The 17,589-nt window shown below is 47.2% G+C and overlaps 1 protein-coding gene across 1 annotated transcript in view; it reads left to right on the forward strand.

Moving 5' to 3' along the window:
• Positions 1-15,203, forward strand: part of LOC137344772 (protein CASP-like) — a 501,289-nt gene extending 486,086 nt beyond the window's left edge. Inside the window, exons 19-23 of the mRNA XM_068007906.1 lie at positions 3,081-3,164; positions 5,867-5,923; positions 6,013-6,093; positions 7,917-7,981; positions 13,858-15,203. Coding sequence (XP_067864007.1) covers positions 3,081-3,164; positions 5,867-5,923; positions 6,013-6,093; positions 7,917-7,981; positions 13,858-13,918 — 348 coding nt within the window. The 3' untranslated portion in view covers positions 13,919-15,203. The remainder of the gene's footprint in view (positions 1-3,080; positions 3,165-5,866; positions 5,924-6,012; positions 6,094-7,916; positions 7,982-13,857) is intronic.
• The last annotated feature ends 2,386 nt before the right edge of the window (positions 15,204-17,589 follow it).

Below are 17,589 nucleotides of genomic sequence, written 5' to 3' on the forward strand. Positions count from 1 at the left end.
GCCATCCGGGCAACGGTACCCTGTGCCTCCTCTGCCACCACCACCTGCTCTTCTCCTGTGCCCCGTTTCCCTCCTTCCTCAAGCTCACTCTCTGCATCTTCTAGGTTGTGTGTAGTTGCAAATATTGGAGACAGTGAGGCAGGGTGCTATGAGGTGCTATGTGATGCTTCTGTGGTTGCGTGAACGTCCGTGTGTCAGTGAATGAGATGGGAAGACTAGACATAATGAGAGCAGGATGATACGAGACTAAGGTTAAGAGGAGGCCTTTGGCTTCACGTTGCACTACCCCTCAACATTCATATCGACGAGGACCTTCAGAATAGTCTCCTCAAAGGGAGTCAATTTTATTTCTGAACCGTAATGCAGTTTGGGTCAGTTTCCTTATATTGTTTGTCACCTTGCACAAGCAGGGATGTTATAAATTTAAGATGCACATACAAATACAACCATCCCCTATCAGTAACTGAATATGTAGCTAGGGGGTGTTGAAAAAAATTGCTGCATTAAGACTTCAGTGTGACAATGGTTTCCAGTGTAAGTTGCACACTGTATACGTGCCAAGCATTCAAAGAGCTTTATGAAAGGGCGAGCAGTACAAGAAGGAACAGGTTCTGAGGGCACACCTTGCAGCAGCATACCTGCTATCAGAACCTGCTGGGTAACATTACCTGGGCACCTTCCCTCAGGTGTGCTGGCACCATCCACGTTTGCAGCCAGACCCTCCAGGTATATCACAGAGCAATCCCCTGCTCAGCTATCTCCTGCCAGGTCTGTCAGTAACTGTTCCCTGGCGAGTGCCACCCTTTGCCTCTCAGCAGGCTCAGCATGACGGGCACTTACTGTTGGTTCCAAATGGTCTGCTCCTTTAAATTCCTTCCCTTTATATGAATGGGAGACTAATTCAGGGTATTTTTGACTCAAATTTCTGTTTCTTACATTGTTTTGAATGCATTTTATTTAAAGGTCAAAGTCTTTTTCTGCAACCTGCTCAGCAATGAATTTTCAGCTTTCCGAGGCTGCTATTCAATAATACCATACAAATTTTAGACTAAAAGGGATTTTGCTTTTCAGTGCAAAATACCGAAAGCAATACACTGAACATTAAGCAAACATTAAAATGAAAAATACCTTTATTCAAGCCTCAGGGTCTGGGCACAGGGTGTGGGCTTTGGGTCTGGGCTCTGGGCTCAGGGTGTGGGCTTTGTGTCTGTGTTCTGGGCTCAGGGTCTGGGCACAGGGTGTGTGCTTTGGGTCTGGGGTCTGGGCTCTGGGCTCAGGGTGTGGGCACAGGGTGTGGGCTTTGGCTCTAGGCTCTAGGCTCTGGACTCAGGGTCTGGACTCAGGGTCTGGGCACAGGGTGTGTGCTTTGGGTCTGGGGTCTGGGCTCTGGGCTTAGGGTGTGGGCACAGGGTGTGGGCTTTGGCTCTAGGCTCTGGACTCAGGGTCTGGACTCAGGGTCTGGACTCAGGGTCTGGGCTCAGGGTCTGGGCACAGGGTGTGGGCACTGGGTCTGGGCTCTGGGCTCTGGGCTCAGGGTGTGGGCACAGGGTGTGGGCTTTGGCTCTAGGCTCTAGGCTCTGGACTCAGGGTCTGGGCTCAGGGTCTGGGCTCAGGGTCTGGGCTCAGGGTCTGGGCTCAGGGTCTGGGCACAGGGTCTGGGCTTTGGCTCTAGGCTCTGGACTCAGGGTGTGGGCTTTGGGTCTGGGCTCTGGGGTCTGGACTCTAGGGTCTGGACTCTAGGGTCTGGGCTCTGGGTCTGGGCTCTGGGTCAGGCTCTGGGCTCTGGGTCTGGCGTAATTCCCTCCACCCCTGGAATAATCTGATGGTGACTCTCACTGTCACACATTAAGGCACTCCCACTTGAGATAGCAGAGGGCTGCTGATAAATGTGGACCTGAACCCCAGTGTGATTTAGCACCTTGAGCAGATGAGGGAAGTGTGAAAATACCCACAGGTATTTAGACTTATCACTCGTACACAATAAAGTGGTGTTTTCTCTGTGTCTATCATATACTCTTGGTGAGCACTGAATGGAACTTGCATTGAGTTGTCTCTTGCTCTGCACCTCTGTCCTTTAGTTTATGACTGATGACTGTTGTATTGTCCCACCTTCCTCAGTGAATTTATTCAATGACTAAACAAGGCCTAGAATGTCTCAGATTCAATCCATGATTTGAGCCGAGTTAGATAATTAGGCCAGTTGGTAAGATATTTAAAGCTGGCTCCCGATCAGTGTCCAGTGACCCCTGACCAGGGCGGATGTCGGCTGAGAACAGGATCTTTGGTGCCCTGCAGTTGGATACTCTCCACACACTCGCTGTCAAGGCTTATACATGGATAAAGAGCTTTTGGACAATCTGCCAGGGTCTCTGAACCCAGGAAGGAGTCTGTGCTTTTAGAGAATTGATGAGGGGAACACAAAGTTCATTCTAGGAAGTTAAAATTAAAATGATGTTTTGTGCATATTACACCAATATTGTTCTTTAAATCAGTGACAGAATTATAACACGTTAAAACACGAAGCCACCGTTATTTGGTTAGGAATATGCCTTGGCCAACTCTTGCGTTATGTGTTCAGCAACGCAACATGGCCTACAATGAAGCCATCAAATAGAAACAATTCCATATATATGTGCGTGTATGTATATATATATATATATATAATATATTATATGAGATCACCAGCTTAGTAAGCATGTAGGGTTCATTATAAACCAGCCACAGCCCAGCTCGTCCATTTTTATATCACCAGGTTCTTGTATTGGGCAGGAGGTGTCCTTATCTGATCGTGGGCCCGGTTACTGTAATGATTGTAACTGGTAGATGGCAGTCAGGGAGGCCGCAGTGGGTGAAGATCACAAAGGGGAAATGATTGATGTAAGAAAGACTGATCTTGCATTTATACAGCTCCTTTCACCACCTCAGGACGTCCCAAAGCGCTTCACAGCCAATTAAATACCATACAATGAAGTAGGCCACTGCATCCTATCTGGATCATTCACTATGTAACTGCAGTTACAGATCAGCACTCGAGTCACTGCTGTGAGTGGGTTTACTGATGTTGACACTTGACTCTGCAGGGCACCAGCAGTGATGACACCGAATTACGTTACTCCTCCCAGTACGAAGAACGCCTGGATCCCTTTGCCTCTTTCAGCAGGAAGGTAGGACTTCCTAACGGCTCAGCCATGCTCAACTTTCCTCTTGCACTTCTAATTCTAAAATTAAAATAGACGTTATCAGTTATATGGGAGAGGGGGGCCCGGAGAGAGAGAGAGAGAGAGGTGGGGGGCGGAGAGAGAGAGAGGAGAAAGGGGCCCGGAGAGAGAGAGCGAGAGAGAGAGGAGAAGGGGGCCCGGAGAGAGAGAGAGGTGGGGGGGCGGAGAGAGAGAGAGAGGAGAAAGGGGCCCGGAGAGAGAGAGAGAGAGGAGAAAGGGGCCCGGAGAGAGAGAGAGAGAGAGAGAGAGGTGGGGGGCGGAGAGAGAGAGAGGAGAAAGGGGCCCGGAGAGAGAGAGAGAGGAGAAAGGGGCCCGGAGAGAGAGAGAGAGGAGAAAGGGGCCCGGAGAGAGAGAGAGAGAGAGAGAGAGAGAGAGGTGGGGGGCGGAGAGAGAGAGAGGAGAAAGGGGCCCGGAGAGAGAGAGAGAGAGAGAGAGAGAGAGAGAGGAGAAAGGGGCCCGGAGAGAGAGAGAGAGGAGAAAGGGGCCCGGAGAGAGAGAGAGAGAGAGAGGAGAAAGGGGGCCCGGAGAGAGAGAGAGAGAGAGAGAGAGGTGGGGGGCGGAGAGAGAGAGAGGAGAAAGGGGCCCGGAGAGAGAGAGAGAGAGAGAGAAGGAGGAGCAGCAGCAGCCCCGGAAAAAAAGAGAGAGAGAGAGGGAAGGGAGGGGCCCCGGAAAGAGAGAGAGGGAAGGGAGGGGCCCCGGAAAGAGAGAGAGGGAAGGGAGGGGCCCCGGAAAGAGAGAGAGGGAAGGGAGGGGCCCCGGAAAGAGAGAGAGGGAAGGGAGGGGCCCCGGAAAGAGAGAGAGGGAAGGGAGGGGCCCCGGAAAGAGAGAGAGGGAAGGGAGGGGCCCCGGAAAGAGAGAGAGGGAAGGGAGGGGCCCCGGAAAGAGAGAGAGGGAAGGGAGGGGCCCCGGAAAGAGAGAGAGGGAAGGGAGGGGCCCCGGAAAGAGAGAGAGGGAAGGGAGGGGCCCCGGAAAGAGAGAGAGGGAAGGGAGGGGCCCCGGAAAGAGAGAGAGGGAAGGGAGGGGCCCCGGAAAGAGAGAGAGGGAAGGGAGGGGCCCCGGAAAGAGAGAGAGGGAAGGGAGGGGCCCCGGAAAGAGAGAGAGGGAAGGGAGGGGCCCCGGAAAGAGAGAGAGGGAAGGGAGGGGCCCCGGAAAGAGAGAGAGGGAAGGGAGGGGCCCCGGAAAGAGAGAGAGGGAAGGGAGGGGCCCCGGAAAGAGAGAGAGGGAAGGGAGGGGCCCCGGAAAGAGAGAGAGGGAAGGGAGGGGCCCCGGAAAGAGAGAGGGAGGTGGGGGGGTGCCCAGAGAGGGAGGGAGGTGGGAGAGGTGCCCAGAGAGGGAGGGAGGTGGGGCCCGGAGAGAGGGGGGGGGCCCAAAAGGTAAGTGATTTTAATGTTCTAAGGGTTTCCTGGTGGTCATGGTGATGCAGGAATGTTCCTTCTGGCCCCACAAGGAAACCTTGGGCCTCTCCCGCCCCTCCCTGATGCACTTGCCCGATTGCCAGGGAAGGTTCCCGCAGGTCCCCAGCGATGTCCTCCATCATTCCCGCCTGGCTCGGGCGGGAGTCAGGCCTGGAGTTTGGTGAAGAGGCCCGAGCCTCACATTGGCGAATCGGAGTGAGCCCCACGCTGACCTCTTACCCCAGGTTCAAATTGGGGCTCTTGAATTCCTGTCCCCCATCTGCCTCCCAGGTGAATCATTTCTCCTCATGTCACAGTGTTCAGAGTGTACGGTTCTCTGGTCAGTCTGGAGAACTGAGCCCACTTCTAGTCACCGAAACACAATGGAAATTCCCAACCGAGAAGCCCCACAGGGCTGATCCCTGGTGTCAGAAGGGACTGAGTTATGAGGAAAGGTTAGAGACCTTGCACTCCTCAGCCTTGAGAGGAGGCGATTGGTCCTTACAGAGGTATACAAGGTACTAAGTGAGACAAAAGATTATATTGGAACAAAGTCAAGTTCAGGAAGCATTTCTTCACAAAGAGTGATCAGTAACTGGAATGGGCAGTGGAGGCAAAAGCCTGGAATCATTGAAGAGGTGTTGTGCGCTGTAATGGTGGGACTGTAGCCGGGGGAGCTGGATGGACTGAATGGCCTCCCTATCTGTACTTATCTTTGTGATCCATTCTGTCGGCTGCTCAGTCCATGATATCATGATTGATGCCCAATAGAATGGGCTCCAGTGTTTTATAGCCGAAGTGCCCTCGAGATGCGAATGGTGACAGGAGCAGCACACACCATAGATTGGAGCGGGAAACCTTGGACTAGACTGAGGGCTGGAGCAGAAGGTCATAAAGGCGGAGCTGAGCTTCGAGCCTTGTAATGAGCACCCTGTGGTAGTGGAGCAAGCAATGAACCTGTAACACAGAGGGGGGTAGGATACAGTATACATACAATCTCAAAACACTGCTACCAGTAAGACATCATGGTCACTGAAAAATTATCCCATTCCGTTTCAAAAAAAAAGGAGCGTGTAATCCTTCAAAGTTCACGGTCCAGGTCATCACCTCCCCACCCAAAGGTGCAAATTAGAAACAAGTCACTTGTTTCCTGATGATGACTCAAACTTGACTGAAAATGGCTTCTTAATATAAAAGAAGACATAAAACGTTTGGTGTCCAGTCTCTAAGTGTTTGTTCTGGTGCTGTGTCTAGGAGCGTCAGCGCAGATACCTGAGTCTCAGCCCCTGGGATAAAGCCACTCTGAGCATGGTGAGTACAATCCACTTCTGCTGCTAAAATGCTTGGACCCTTTGATTTTAAACAATCCATCAGCCTCTTTTCTTACTTTTTTTTTTAAGGGCCGTGTCATCCTGTCAAACAAATTGGCTCGCACAATTGCCTTTTTCTACACGGTGCTGCTGCACTGCATGGTCTTTCTTGTAAGTACTTTTCATCCTCAGTGCGTGTCTGGATACTGATGCTGTGAACAATTCAATATAACTGTGCAATAGAGCAGGGTGCAGACAATGGCACAGAATGTAATAGATCAGAATTCATGTCTTGCTCCAATCCAACCATTTCTATAAGTGTTCCTGCAATTCCAGTGTTGTGCAGCCTCTGCCTTTAAACAGTGATTACAGATTCAGGTGGTGCTGTAGGGACAATAATATATAGGTATTCCTTACTTAAACCTCCCTACTTTCATTGGATCGTGCAGGATTGGGTATCTGTCATCAAACCTTTGTCAACTCCCCTCTATAACCTGCCTACTGCTAAGAAGTTTGTGCCAGTGAGAATAATCTGGGGGTAGTGTTTATTTTCTGTTCTCCTTCCTATTATTCTTTGTTCAGGACTCCCTGCCCATCATACAGAGAGTGCCCTGATCAAAGTCAGCAATAACATTGTGACTATGATCACGCTGCACAATTCCTCCTCCTCCTCATCTTCAACCTGTCACGTGACACGGCCGGCCGGTGTCACTCATTGACCTCCTGTCACGTGACACGGCCGGCCAGTGTCACTCATTGACCTCCAGTCACGTGACACGGCCGGCCGGTGTCACTCATTGACCTCCAGTCACGTGACACGGCCGGCCGGTGTCACTCATTGACCTCCAGTCACGTGACACGGCCGGCCGGTGTCACTCATTGACCTCCAGTCACGTGACATGGCCGGCCGGTGTCACTCATTGACCTCCAGTCACGTGACATGGCCGGCCGGTGTCACTCATTGACCTCCTGTCACGTGACACGGCCGGCCAGTGTCACTCATTGACCTCCTGTCACGTGACCAGCCGGCCAGTGTCACTCATTGACTTCCTGTCACGTGACACGGCTGGCCAGCGTCACTCATTGACCTCCTGTCACGTGACCAGCCGGCCAGTGTCTTGCTCAAGGGCCATATTCAGGGATAGTCCGACACAGACTGAGGTCGGCACAGCCAACCCCACACAGCGAGCACCTGGTTTCAATCGTGCCTTTATGGGAAGGTAACAAATGGAACCAGGACACATTCCCACAGGAGGAGAAAAAAAACTATTGAGTCTAGTTTTCTAAAAGGTTCTATTTCGACAGGGCCCCTCACTTGCTGCATGGAGACTGGGATGGCCCTATCTCTTCCCTTGATTAAAAAGAGGAGGGAAAGCAGCAAGTAGATCTATACGCTGCAGTCCAGGCAGGCTGTTAGCAGGAACCACAGACACATGGAGCAGGAAGACTGCCAAAGATCATAGGTGAACGAGAAGGGGTCAGCAAATCCCTCCTGAGCTCTATTAACATTTAACACTCGCACTGCCCCCAGTGGTTAGCTGCAGTTTATATCTTCATGCTAATCCAGTTCACAGTGCCTCAACATTTGTGATTTATTCGGATAGCTCACTCGGGTAAATCATATCCCACAGCTCCTCATCCTGTTCCTCTGTGTTCAGAATCCTGACTGAAGCTCGTGCTGATTAATCAGGCTTCAGAATGTATTAAAGACGATCAATTTATCACCTAACCTCACCTCAATGGTAGAAGCACTTTGTTAACTTTGTATTGCCCCCTTCAAGGCTCAGTTGCTCGGTGGGTTGAGGCTTGAGGAGAAGGGTACTGAGTGTAGCAATGCTGATCTCAGTGGAAGAGTTCACAGCGGATTCGCCATCTCATTGTCCTGTGGGATGTATAAAGCCTGATTCTCAGAGTGTAATGGGTCCAAAGGTTGGGGTTTTGGTCTCTGGTTGTGCATTAAAGGACACCCATGACTGAATATCTGTAATCCCCAGGTGCTGTATAAGGTGGCTTGGAGCGAGAGTGTCGGCAGAGACTGCGCCGCCTATTGTGCAAAGAAGTGAGTATGAAAATATTTTCTTGCTGCAGATGGCTGGGTGATTTATATCAGTGTGACACACAGTGTTACACTCAGAGCACTCACTGTATGAACTTATTTTTTATTATCCCTCCTTTCTTCATCGTTGGCTATTCCAGATCACCTTCAGACTTTTCCTCCATGTTGCATTTTTCTTGAATTTCCTCTGCAATTTTTTTCCGCCCGTAAGATAGCATCAAGACAGCAGTTTAAATAAACAGCAGGATTCATTTTAAAAATAAGTCGGTTGCAGAAGCAGAAAGATGAAAGGGAGAACGTAAATCACAGCGTAAAAATAATGAGGGTGCTAACCAGCCAGCTACCCCGAGAGGCCACCGGGTCCCAAAAACAGCCTGTCCCTTTTTCATGGATCAACACACTTACCCACCTCCTCACCGTATCCCTCAGTCCCTAGTCTTGTTAGAAATGTATCTAATTGTCTCTTTGCCTCATTTATACTCTCCACTTCACCGGTCTTCCCAGTAATTCCACAATTCTATTATCCTTTAGGTGGAAAAGTACCAGCTGACTTCCCTTCTTATTCCTAACTAAGTTTCAATCATTTCCCCTGGGATTTGAAGTCTTTAGTATAATGACTAATTTTCCGGGATAATCTTCAAAATGTAAATTGGATCACCTCACATTCTCCACTTTTACTAAAAAGAGCCCCCAACTTCCTAAACCAACCCTCATGATGCAAGTTCTTGATACCTTGAATAATTTCTTTGCTTCTAACCTGTGTACTCCCTTGACCCATAATCCTGGGTCAAAATCCTGGTACTTCCCACCCAATAGCCCTGTGGGAGCACCTTCCACAGTGCTGGTAGGCGCAATCTATTATAAAGGATGTGATAACAGGACACTTAGAAAATAATAATAGGATTTGGCAGAGTCAACATGGATTATAAAAGGGAAATCATGTTTGACAAACCTATTGGAGTTCTTTGAGGATGTAACTAGTAGAATAGATAAGGGGGAACCAGTGGATGTGGTGTATTTGGATTTTCAGAAGGCTTTCGATAAGGTCCCACACAGGAGGTTGGTGAACAAAGTTAGAGCACATGGAATTGGGGGTAATATACTGGCATGGATTGAGAATTGGTTAACAGACAGAAAACAGAGAGTAGGAATAAACGGGTCTTTTTCAGGTTGGCAGACTGTGACTAGTGGGGTACCACAGGGATCGGTGCTTGGGCCCCAACTATTCACAATCTACATCAATGATTTGGTGAGGGGACCAAATGTAATATTTCCAAGTTTGCTGATGACACAAAACTAGGTGGGAATGTGAGTTGTGAGGAGGATGCAAAGAGGCTTCAAGGGAATATAGGCAAGCTAAATGAATGGGCAAGAACATGTCAGATGGAATATAATGTGGAAAAATGTAAAGTTATCCACTTTGGTAGGAAAAACAGAAATGCAGAGTATTTTTTAAATGGTGAGAGATTGGGAAATGTTGATGTTCAAAGGGACCTGAATGTTCTTGTACATGAGTTACTGAAAGCTATCATGCAGGTGCAGCAAGCAATTTTTTTTATTCGTTCATGGGATGTGGGCGTCGCTGGCGAGGCCGGCATTTATTGCCCATCCCTAATTGCCCTTGAGAAGGTGGTGGTGAGCCGCCGCCTTGAACCGCTGCAGTCCGTGTGGTGACGGTTCTCCCACAGTGCTGTTAGGAAGGGAGTTCCAGGATTTTGACGCAGCGACGATGAAGGAACGGCGATATATTTCCAAGTCGGGATGGTGTGTGAGTTGGAGGGGAACGTGCAGGTGGTGTTGTTCCCATGTGCCTGCTGCTCTTGTCCTTCTAGGTGGTAAGGGTCGTGGGTTTGGGAGGTGCTGTCGAATAAGCCTTGGCGAGTTGCTGCAGTGCATCCTGTGGATGGTAGACATTGCAGCCACAGTGCACCAGTGGTGAAGGGAGTGAATGTTTAGGGTGGTGGATGGGGTGCCAATCAAGCACGCTGCTTTGTCCGCAAATGGAAGGAAGACAAATGGTATGTTGGCCTTTATTACAAGAGTACAAGAGTAAAGATGTCTTACTGTAATTGTATAGAGCCTTGGTGAGACCGCACCTGGAGTATTGTGTACAGTTTTGGTCTCCTTACCGAAGAAAGGATATACTTGCCGTAGACGGAGTGCAACGAAGGTTCGCCAGACTGATTCCTGGGTTGGTGGGATTGTCGTATGAGGAGAGATTGAGTAGACTAGGCCTGTATTCTCTAGAGTTTAGAAGAATGAGAGGTGATCTCATTGAAACATACAAAATTCTTACAGGGCTCGACAGGGTAGATGCAGGGAGGATGTTTCCCCTGGCTGGGGAGTCCAGAACCAGGGGTCACAGTCTCAGAATAAGGGGTAGGCCATTTAGGACTGAGATGAGGAGAAATTTCTTCACTCAGAGGGTGGTGAATCTTTGGAATTCTCTACCCCAGAGGGCTGTGGAGGCTCAGTCACTGAGTACATTCAAAACCGAGATCGATAGATTTCTAGATATTAAAGGCATCAAGGGATATGGGGATGGTGCAGGAAAATGGCGTTGAGGTAGATGATCAGCCATGATCTTGTTGAATGGCGGAGCAGGATCGAGGGGCCGGATGGCCTACTCCTGCTCCTATTTCTTAGGTTCTTCACCACACGGACTGCAGCGGTTCAAGAAGAAGGCTCACCACCACCTTAAGGGGCAACTCGGGACGGGCAATAAATGCCGGCCTTGCCGGTGACGCCCACATCCTGAAGAATGATTAAAAAAAATATGGTGACCACAACTTCACGCGGTACTTCAGATGTCGCCTGACTATTGTCTTACACAGATACAAGCTCTTGATTTCTTTTTAACCTTTTTCAGAGATGTACCCCCTATAATCCCTCGATCTCTTTCCGAATAAGCACTGTTCTATTTAACACACACGCTCCCTCTTCTGGCTCCTTGTTTGCATGCTAATTATTTTACACTTCACCACATTGAACTGTCTTTGCCACCTGTTGACCAAGTTACCCAAAAGATCCAACTCATTTGGAGTCTGGTTTCAGTGCTCCTCGTTGCGCTCCATCCTTTACTGGTGTCAATCTGGAGATTAATATCTTCCAAATAATATATTTTGTGTCTGTTGTGTCTGTCATGACCATTGAGTTTGTCATCGACAACAAGCATTGGTCAGTTTTTGCTCCCTCATTGGTCAAGCTCCTTGGGACATTTGATTATATCAGAAGCACTGTATAAGTGTGAGTCCCTGTGTGTCTGTGTTTTTCTCTCTTCTAATTTGTCATTTGCCACTTTTGTTTTTTTGGCACTATTATTACTTAAAATTCTTATTCCCTATTTCAACTTTTTCCCCAATAAATCCCAATAAGATAAAAGTCTGAAACTCAGCAGCCTCGATATACCTCATGCACCCACTACATAATCCTTAAATGTTAAAAATAACATTTATAACATAAGCACGTATGAAAAATCAGCAGTTAAGAAAAGGAACTCCAATATTACTCATAAACTTGCCAATTCCAGGTGAAGCTTTTTTTCTGTGTCAGGTGGAGCAGAATTTTAAACAGGTTTATGACTTTACTACAGCTCATACAGAGAGTAAATCATTCCTCCCCCCTCCCCCAGGATATATAGCCTGACCCAGTCCAGGCCTGATGTTCTGAGCCAAACATGGTGCAGCGTGCAGCCCAGCTCTCATCACAGAGAGCAGTTTGTACAATGGACCTGATGTGGGAGGCACAAGCAATGACGTTGCAATTCCCACAAACCATCATGCTTCCCAAAGCTCTCCACCACTGGGGGTTTTCCTTGTGTCATGTCTGGGTCTGTTGGAGACTCATTGATAGAGATTGATTGCTGTGATTAGCCAACAACCCCATTATCGTTGTATCATGTAACTACCAGGATGGTAGAAGGCGAACCAGATGGACCTTGATCTTTTATCATCTAGCAGTTCCTATGTTCCTGGACTTCTCCGTCTCGCACCTCTCAACAGCCCCGATCCTCACCTTTCACCACTCCCTCCCGTAGAGGACAAAACCTTCTCCTGGAATGGGCAAGTTTACGGTCAGATTGGAATTTTTTTTCTCAACTCTGACTGGGCCACTTCCTATTCCCAAGCCTTGATTTGCTGTTCTACTCAAATCGACTCTTTTCCCCACTTTTTCCCCTTCTGATTTGAGCCATTCTCCTGCCCATCTCCCCGGCCTCCCACCCCCCCTGCATCCAGATCCTCTGATGCTCTCCTTTCTCAGGTCTTGTCGTTAGATCTTGCTCTAACCCTGTACATTGTCACTTGCTCCTTCTCTCCCTCCTGGACCCACGCATACCATGAATTCCACTTGCTTCCTCACATCTTGCCCCTTTTTTAAAATCAGCGAAAACATTGATTTAAAAAAAAATAAAAACTCAAAGAAATGGAATGAGATTTCTCACTGTTAGGGGTAAGTGCATCATTTTTTAAACAGGTTGATAAATACAGACAATAGAAGGACCCTGCGCTCTCTCAAACCCTGTTACATTTTTCTTTTTCAAATATTTATCCACTTCCTTTTTAAAAGCTATTGTGGATTCTGCTCCCCTCACTATTTCAGGTCGGGCGTTCCATGTCCTAACAGCTCTCTGCGTAAAAACAATTCTTCTGTCCTCTTCCTTCATTCCTTTATACCCTCTGGTTATCAGCTCACTGACCAGTGGAAGTAGTTATTCCTGATTTGCCTTATTTAAACCCCTCATAATCTTGAACATCTCTATCAGAAAAGAGCCCCAGTTTTTTTAGTCTCTCTGAAGCCTCTTATCCCTGGTCTCATCCTAGTGAATCTATTCTGCATCCTCTCCGTGGTCTTGACATCCTACCTAAAGTAAGGTGCCCAAAACTGGACACAATACTCTAACTGCAGCCCGGCCAATGTTTTGTACAGGTTTAACATTATCTCTTTAATTTATATACCCTATTTATAAAACCGAGGATCTCTTTTTTTTATCATCTTGTTCCCCTGCTTTTAAAGATTTGTATATCTGAACCCTTAAGTCTTTCAGCTGCTCTTGAGGACTCTGTGCTGTCACAGCCTCCCTCTCCAGCACCACTTCCAGATCTCCCATTTCATTCCTAAAACTCCTGGAATTCATGTATTGAACTTTGAGCTATCCCATTACCCCCTCCCTCCGCCCATTGTCTAGACTGATAGGTTTATTTTGTTATTATGGAACTGATTCTAATGGCTAGTTTATACTGCCCTGAGGGGTACTGTACCCAGGGCATGAACAGACAGCTGTGGTTCCTCAATCAGCACCACCAAAAAACAGATTATTTATCTCATTGCTGTTTGTGGGATCTTGCTGTGCACAAATTGGCTGCAGTGTTTCCCTATATTACAACAGTGACTACATTTCAAAAGTACTTCAGTGGTTGTAAAGCGCTTTGGGACGTCCTGAGGTTGTGAAAGACGCTATATAAATGCAAGTTCTTCCCTTATATGCATTTCAGCAATGGGCTGTTCTTTAAAACACCTTTGATGTGTCTATTTCTACTACCTTGGTCATTTCTCTCAAATCTGGTTCTGGGCAGTTTGATTTGACTTGGACTGGCAGTGATATTGACGATGTTGGTTACCCTGGCCTATAAAAATAAATGGGCTTCTTATATATTATTGTCGGTAGAATAAATGACGGGTATTTGTACTTTGTAAATATTCTACATCACCTCTGTCCTATTTCTTCCACCTGTATGTTGTGGTCAGTTTCTGACGGTGATGGTTATGAATGCAGGAGTTGCCTCATGTTTGCACTGACATCCTCAGTCAATGTGTGGCACATTCTGTGTAGTGTTGCTAATAGTTTCCGTGCTAGTGATTCGCTTTGTTTTTTTCTCTAGGTATTCTGATCATCTGCACAAGTTCCATGAAAATGGTGATGCCAGAGATATGTGGCAGTGAAGCAGAGAATTGGGGTCCAGGTGTCCTAAGAGCACTGCTAAATGACTGGACCCCAACAATTCTTTCTGTCTGTCCCCGGATGAAGTCTTGCACAGATGCCTGACCTGGGGCAACACTAGTATAGCTCAGCTTTTTATTTCAGTAAACGGGGAGAATTCTGGGGAAGCATTCCGTTAATGAATCTTTGCATAAGAATGTTGAATATTGTTTTCCTCCATTGGCGGAGAAACTGCATGCCTACAAAACACAACTTGCTTTCCTTTCCCTTTGTTCTGCTCCATTGCCGTTTTATTGCAGATAGCCCAAAATAATTGACGATATTTTCAGACCTGTGTTGCTGAGAGCAAGCTCGTTAAAGTGCAAAAAGCATAGAGACCAGCGGGAGATACTGGGTTTCTCTCTGTTAGCTTTCTGCAGCGATTCTCTAGATCCAGTTCCTATTTTTCACCCCTCAGTTACAATCCTGTCAAATTTCAGACTCTCCAAGAGTTCAAACACCTTTAGTTCTTGTTATTGAAACAAAATTCTGGGAAGTTGCCTCTGGGTTACAACAGTTATATTAGAATGTGGGTCAGAATCAGGTTGTAAAAACAACAATGAGAATTTTGATTTGATTATTAATAATTTTGTGCATGTCAACTCTAAGATTCTGTGTGTAATAACCCACACCGGGAGTGAGTTCCGAGACTGCAGTTTATTTAAGGGTGAGGGGAAAGATGGCGTCAAGCTTAGTAAAAACTCACAGACTTCGTATCAATATCATCCAAACCTGAGACTGATTTATTGCAGCCTTCTCATTACCAGCATTTACTGCATATCACTTATGTTAGTTTATAATTATTTTCTTTATTGTTATACGGAGATATTGGTATATTACTGCTAACTGTGCGATACGGCCTGAAGTTAAACACCATCGTGTGTTTGTGCAGTACAGGATTCCTGGCTTCTCCACTGCCTGGTACATGCTACATAGTAAAGGGCCGGAGGGAATGAAAAAACTCTTTCAACAGGATCCTGGTAGAAATGAGAAAATCTCAACCCAGGGGGACTGACTGCATCATCAGAGAGTGGAGCCAACAGTGTGTTTTTGTTAGGATTCTCTCACAGCAAGGAAACAGTGCAGGTATATTGTGAGATGTTACATTGTAAGTCTGCAACTCCAATCATTAACCTCCAGTGATAGCTGCCTATGTGGGTTTCTACTTTCTGCTAATAAATATACATGTTCTGGGTGAAGGAATGAACACTTTAGCACTGAATAAATCATTTGGCATCAATTATTAAATGTTGCTTCGCTTATTTTCCACACTGGTTTGAGCCTGGGATCGTGCTGATGTCTGAATTAACTTTTATAATGGTACAAAGGTAGATGGAACAGTTTAAATACTTCAATAAGAGCACAAGTGGAATGGGATGCAATGCTCTCACCATCACTTCTCCTCCCCGCCCCCAAAACTTTCAAATCTTTGTAAAGGGGATCTTCACTCATCTTTACACACTACTGAGAGAGAATGTACAGAGGAGGCCTTACAATTCTTTGCTAGAGCAATCCCAAACTAATCCCACTGCCCAGCTCTCTCCCAATAGTCCTACATCAATCCCAACTAATCCCACTTCCCTGCTCTCCCCCATAGCTCTATGTCAATCCCAAACTAATCCCACTGCCCAGCTCTCTCAGTAGCCCTGTATCAATCCCAAACCAATCCCAATGCCCATTCTCTCCCCATAGCCCCAGATCAATCCCAAACCAATCCCAATGCCCACTCTCTCCCCATTGCCCTGTATCAATCCCAAACTAATCCCATTGCCCCTCTCCCTCCTTATAGCCCTGTATCAATCCCAAACTAATCCCATTGCCCCTCTCCCTCCCTATAGCCCTGTATCAATCCCAAACTAATCCCATTGCCCACTCTCTCCCCATTGCCCTGTATCAATCCCAAACTAATCCCACTGCCCAGCTGTCTCCCCATAGCCCTTTAATTCCGTAACTTGCATCTTCTGATTTGCCCTTTTGATCATATGTCTCTATATAACGGGTGCAGTGGCCAGGCAGTGGTTTTTGCTTAAAGGGATGCTGCTCAGGGTGAAATTGCTGTTGCAAACTTCTGGCCAGTTCTTGAGATTGGAGCTATTTGGAAAATCCTTTCACTTTGAATTCAGGATGTCTCCACCCTCCTTCCCCAGTACCTGTGGGGAGCCTTGCAGGTAAAGTTAATTAGTGAACAATTTTCTGAAGGCTGAGAAATGAGCTTCCCAATGGGAATCCCACTTTACCTGCTGGAGGAAGAGGAGCAGCAGGAGGCTGCAAGGGAAGCCAGATTAATCAGGCAGCACAAGAGAAAAAACAGACCATCCCAGCAATACCCACTCAGCAGGCTCTATAAACCTGGGACACTTTCCAAGATCTGCTCTAGGAGCTGTGTCTGGGGCAGCTTGTACTTCAGTACTGATGGTTTAACAGAGCCCTGCTCTTTGCTGCATGATATACTGGGAGTTGTCACAGTGCGTTCATACTTGAAGTCAGCCCAGTGTCCGACCTATTTCAATAGCAAGGGGCAGGATAGCAGCTGGATGACGAGGGGTACCTGTTATTCCCATGGCTCACGATGTCTCTTTGTAAGACCACTAGTGCTGCAGAGACTTGCTGCGATGAAGCATACATGAAGATAAGGGATACGGATGGAGTAAACCATCGGGGTGTTGAAAGAATGGTTCCAGTGCCTGGATGTGTCCTCTGGTGGGGGAATGCAGAACAAGGGGGCACATTCTTCAAATTAGAGCTAGGCCATTCAGGAGTGAAATCAGGAAGCACTTTTTCACACAAAGGGTAGTGGAAATTGGAATTCTGTCCCCTAAAAGGCCGTAGGTGCTGGGGGTCAATTAAAATTTTCAAGATGAATCAATAGATTTTTGTTGGGTAAGGGTATCAAGGGATATGGAACAAAGATGGGTAAATGGAGTTGAGATACAGATCAGTCACGATGTAATAGAATGGCAGAACAGACTCGAGGGGCTGAATGGCCTCCTCCTGTTCCTATGTTCCTACATCTGATGAACTGTGGTAACATGCTGCGCCTTCATAACTTTGCCATCAAGAAAGGACTAATGGTGGGAGTCCAGAGGATGCTGGAGACCAGGCCCATGAATAGTACGAAGTCGGTGCAGTGACTGCTGCTGAGAGACAGCCTCAATCGGGACTCCTTCCTAGGTGCCTAGAGCATGATTTGTTGGAAGTCTCAGCCCATTAAATAGCGACCTTTTCTCCTCTGCTCTCCCACAGCACTGAGCCTATTTCCATTCACAGTATAATCACTGCTGTTATTTTTTAACCAAATATGTCACCTCACACTTTTGCTCCTCTGTTTTAGGTAGTTGCCCTGTTACTCAGAAGAACAGAGTTGCATTTATACACCACTTTTCATGTCTTCTTGTAGTCCCAAAGCACCACATCACCAATGAAGCATAGTTACTTGTAATGTAGGCCCAGAGTAAGTTCCTACAAGCAGCAATGAGATAAATGATCAGATCATCTGTTTTTAGTGATGTTGGTTGAAGGATAAATGTTGGCCCAGGACAACTGCTTTGAATAGTACCATGGGATCCACCTGAAAGGGCAATCAGAGCCTCGGTTTAAGGTATCTATATTTTTACAGTCAACAGGATGAGCAGAC

The sequence above is a fragment of the Heptranchias perlo genome, chromosome 28 (assembly GCF_035084215.1).
Source record: "Heptranchias perlo isolate sHepPer1 chromosome 28, sHepPer1.hap1, whole genome shotgun sequence".
Taxonomy (NCBI): domain Eukaryota; kingdom Metazoa; phylum Chordata; class Chondrichthyes; order Hexanchiformes; family Hexanchidae; genus Heptranchias; species Heptranchias perlo.